This window comes from Neophocaena asiaeorientalis, unplaced genomic scaffold, assembly GCF_003031525.2.
Source record: "Neophocaena asiaeorientalis asiaeorientalis breed wild unplaced genomic scaffold, Neophocaena_asiaeorientalis_V1.1 scaffold242, whole genome shotgun sequence".
NCBI lineage: Eukaryota > Metazoa > Chordata > Mammalia > Artiodactyla > Phocoenidae > Neophocaena > Neophocaena asiaeorientalis.
Genome location: NW_020172451.1, coordinates 141,423 through 145,570, shown reverse-complemented (window position 1 = coordinate 145,570; position 4,148 = coordinate 141,423). Strand labels below are relative to the sequence as shown.

Below are 4,148 nucleotides of genomic sequence, written 5' to 3'. Positions count from 1 at the left end.
GGGTCATTTATGTGAATGTCCAAGTTAATCGGTTTGATGACAAGACTCGGGATAGAAAAGAAATCTGGGAAGTTTGGGTCACAACTCTTTGTGAGTCCAGCCCGGATCGGCACTCCTTGGGCAGCTGCCTCTGCCCAGCACTGATCAGCACCCGTCGGGGAAACAGCTCCTCCAGTCCCAGTCAGCACGTTTTAGGGAGAAATCTCCGTGGGCCCAATCAGCACCCTTTGTGGGACAGCTCCGACCAGCCCTGGTCAGCACCCAGACGTGGACAGCTCCTCCAGCTGCCCAGTCTCAGTCTGACTCACTCAGAGCCAGGCTTGGGACCCCAGCTCTTCTGATTCCTTGGGACGCCAGCGCAGCTCCTGGGGCTGCACCCACCACCCCACCAGGCCCCGTCCCATCCACTCCACACCCAAAGTCAGTTAACCAGAGGTGTGCGGACCGACTTCCCCACAGCAAGTTCCTCATTTAAACTCTCACCATACGAACTGATCCCCCATCCCCACTAATCCGCTTCTCACCTGCCCCCACCCCGAAAAAACCAAACCGCAACCCGATTCTCCCCCAACCCGAGCCTCTTAGTCAAACCATCTTGTCTCCTCCTAGGTCTCTCCATTTTTGTCCTCCCCTTATGCCCGTCCTCCAGCCCCAGTGACCGCCCCCAACCCCAAAGTCCTGCTGGGATCCAGGGCTGCACCCAGCCCGAACAGCTGCCCCCCTCTAAGGTGGAGGTCCTCAGGGGTCGTGGGCGGAGCCTCTGAGGGGTGGGCTGCCTGCGCAGGACGCTGAGTACACGCTCTGTGCTTGGCAGTGTCCTTTTGGCCTTGTTGGGCCTCTGGTGGAAGCCCGGCCTGGTCTGTAGGGCTCTGGGAGGGAGAGAGCCGAAATCAAGCCTGGGGCCTGGGGGAAGGGACTAGGGTGGGGAGAGGGCTGGACCTCTGGGTGTAGGCCTGCCTTCCGCAGGAGTGGGGGACAAACTGGCCAGATTCTGCTCCCGGAACAGCCTTCACCCCTCCCCCTCCTCCTGCTGCTGCAGCTTCAGCCCCCCCTCCCCCTTCTCCGCTCAGCCTGACTCCCCTGAGGGTGAGCCTGTGACCCAGAGGGGCCTGGAGCTGAGGGTAGAGGGGGGAGAGGCTGCTGGCTCTTTGCGGAAGGAGGGCCGGGAGGAGGGTTTGGGGGACAGGTGCCTCTTCTGAGCTGGTCGTGGCTCAAATTGAGGGGGAAATCCGCTGGAGAGCAGAGTTTGAGGTCCAAGATAATGGCAGGATGCAGGTCTGGGAGTTGGGGGCTCTGGAGATCACGGGGCCTATAAGCTGGGGGGGGGGGGGTCTCTCTTGGCCCCTCCTTAGGACCAGTTCCTGGCCAGGGAGTCCAGGGTTGGTGGCTCTTTCAGGAGCCCTGTCCTTGCTCTCCTCTCCAGGCCTCCACAGGACATAAGTCTGGAAGAATTTGATGATGAAGATCTGTCTGAGATCACCGATGACTGTGGTCTGGGCCTCAGCTACGACTCGGACCATTGCGAGAAGGTGGGGAAGGGGCTGGGGGCAGAGAACTCTCTCAAGGGAGAGTCTCGCTTAGGTTATGCTTAGCAGTCTCGTGGGGTTTTAGGGTGGGTCTAAGCTCAGCCTTGAAACAAGAAATCCTCTGATTGCCCCCTCTCCCTTGGCCTCTCGACCCGGGGTCCTCCTTGATACCAGACCTCTCTTTTTCCGACAGAGGTCCACTGAGGACCTTCCCCATCAGTCCTCGCTTGACCCCCACCAGCTGGCTAGCTTGGGGGAGGGGAGATGTGTCTATGCTTTGGTGCCTCTGTGTTCAGCTCACTTCCCAGAAAGATCTAACCCCTTCCAGCTGCCATCTCACCTCATCTCCTCCTTTGCCCTTTCCCCACCTCTCAGGCCTCCATCTGTCTGCCTCATGTCTCCAGCCCTGAAGTCTCCCCTGCCCATCTCCTCCTCCCCATTTCTTTACGTTTTTGTTTTCATTCAAGAACATTTCTGAGCAACTCCCATGTGGCAAGTGCTGGGGGCTTCCAGGTGCCTGGGAGGAGAGCAGGACAGGTGTGGCTCTTGCCCTCAGGAGCTTATAACCTAGTAGGGGAGAAAGACATGAGAGAGGCAGTGGCTGCCTGAGTGTCAACGGCTGGATTCCAGTGAGGGGACAGAAGGTGCGACGATGGGAACCCACCCAAGACTGAGGCCATCAGGGAGATTTTCCAGTGGAAGTGGCTGGCACACAACCGTGCCCTTAGGGAGGACTAGAAGGAACTGGCAGATGAGGGGGGTTGGAGGGAATGGAGGAGAGGCATTGCTGGTAAGGGATTAGTGGTCAGAGGCCCTGAGGTTGGTGAAGCCTGGTGCTGCCTGTCTTTACTTCATGCATTCATTTGATATTTACTGAGCTCTTACTGTGGGCCCGGTCCTGTTCTCGGTTGGGGGTGGGCTGTACCAGTGTCCAGTATGGACACGGTCCTGTCCTGGTGGGGCTTGCAGCTTGGTGGGGGAGACAGACCCGAAACTCTATGCGTTGTGTTAAAATGCTATGAAGGAAAAGTGCTGGTGTCAAATGTGACGGGGTTTGAGGGTGAGATGAGGCTGGCAGGTGGGTTGGGGCCACTTTTAGTATCTCTGTCACCCAGACTTAGGAGTTTGGGCTCTTACTTACCAAGAACTGTAGCGATCCTTATGTATCTTAAGCAGATTTTTTAAAAAGCTGCTCTGTTGGTGGAGAGCAGAGAGAACTGGAGGGAGGCATCTGTCCCTTGACTTATAGCTTCCTGCTTTCCCCTTTCCTGGCGCCTGGGACCCAAGTCACCATCCCACACTGGCCCAGCTCTGCCCTGGCCTTCTTCCCTGCAGGACAGCCTTTCCCTGGGGCGTTCGGAGCAGCCGCACCCCATCTGCTCCTTCCAGGATGACTTCCAGGAGTTTGAGATGATCGATGACAATGAAGAGGAGGAGGACGACGAGGAGGAAGAGGAAGAGGAAGAGGAGGAAGCAGAGGGGGAGGTTGAGGGGGGAGGCCCTGGCTCAGCAGCCCGCGCCCGGCAGCCCCTGATCCCCTCGCCCTCCCTGGAGGAGCCCCACAAGCACCGGCCCACCACGCTCCACCTGACGACGCTGGGAGCCCAGGTGAGCCGGCACCCAGACCCGCAGCTATCCGTGGTTCCCAGCATCCGGGGCTGGTGCCCCGCGGCAGCCTGTCCCCCCACCTACCCCTGAGAGCTGGGGCCCCTCCTCAGCGCTGCTCTCCTCCCCCCGCCCCTCCCCTCCTCCCCAGGACTCCCTGAACAACAATGGAGGGTTTGCTCCAGGGCCTCCAGCCTCCAGGCAGGAAACAGTGCTGTGCCCACCGGCCCAGGAGCCCCTCAGAGGTGAGCTGGGCAGTGGTGGGCGGGGTTACGCCGGAGGCGAGGGAGGGAGGAGTGGGGGAGGTGGGCTGGCTGACCCAACCCCGTGCTCCGCAGAGCCGCCCGCCCCCCTCCCGCCCACGGACAGAAGCCCCTGCGGGGCGCAGTCACCTGTGCATCCGGGTTGCGACTCCGAAGGCAACCAGCCCGCAAGGCCCCTGGCGCCAGGTGGGGCCTCGCCCTCCTCGGATCCCGGCATCGAGGCCGACCTGGGGAGCGGCTCCAGCGGAGGCCGCGGGGGTCGGCGCAGCAGCCAGGAGCTGTCGTCGCCGGGCTCCGACTCTGAGGACGCGGGCGGCGCGCGCCTGGGGCGCATGATTTCCTCCATCTCAGAGACAGAGCTGGAGCGGAGCAGCGACGACGGCGGCAGCAGCAGCGGCCGCTCCTCGCACCTCACCAACTCCATCGAGGAGGCCTCATCGCCGGCCTCGGAGCCCGAGCCCGAGCCACCGTGCGAGCCCCCGCGCCGCCCCGCCTTCCTGCCCGTGGGCCCCGACGACACCAACAGCGAGTACGAGTCTGGGTCCGAGTCTGAGCCGGACCTCAGCGAGGACGCCGACTCGCCCTGGCTGCTCAGCAACCTCGTGAGCCGCATGATCTCCGAGGGCTCCTCGCCCATCCGCTGCCCTGGCCAGTGCCTGTCTCCTGCGCCGCGTCCTGCCGGGGAGTGTGCGTCGCCCGCCGGCGAGGCCCCCGAGGCGGCGGCGGGGCCGGGCGTGGAGCTGGTGGACATGGA

General features: G+C 62.1%; 1 protein-coding gene across 1 annotated transcript in view; it reads left to right on the top strand.

Moving 5' to 3' along the window:
- The first annotated feature begins 1,412 nt into the window (after positions 1-1,412).
- Positions 1,413-4,148, top strand: part of MAPK8IP2 (mitogen-activated protein kinase 8 interacting protein 2) — a 9,000-nt gene continuing 6,264 nt past the window's right edge. Inside the window, 4 exon segments of the mRNA XM_024737631.1 lie at positions 1,413-1,529; positions 2,862-3,134; positions 3,283-3,376; positions 3,470-4,148. The exon segment at positions 3,470-4,148 is cut by the window's right edge and continues 7 nt beyond it. Of these exon segments, the coding sequence (XP_024593399.1) occupies positions 2,937-3,134; positions 3,283-3,376; positions 3,470-4,148 (971 nt within the window). The 5' untranslated portion in view covers positions 1,413-1,529; positions 2,862-2,936.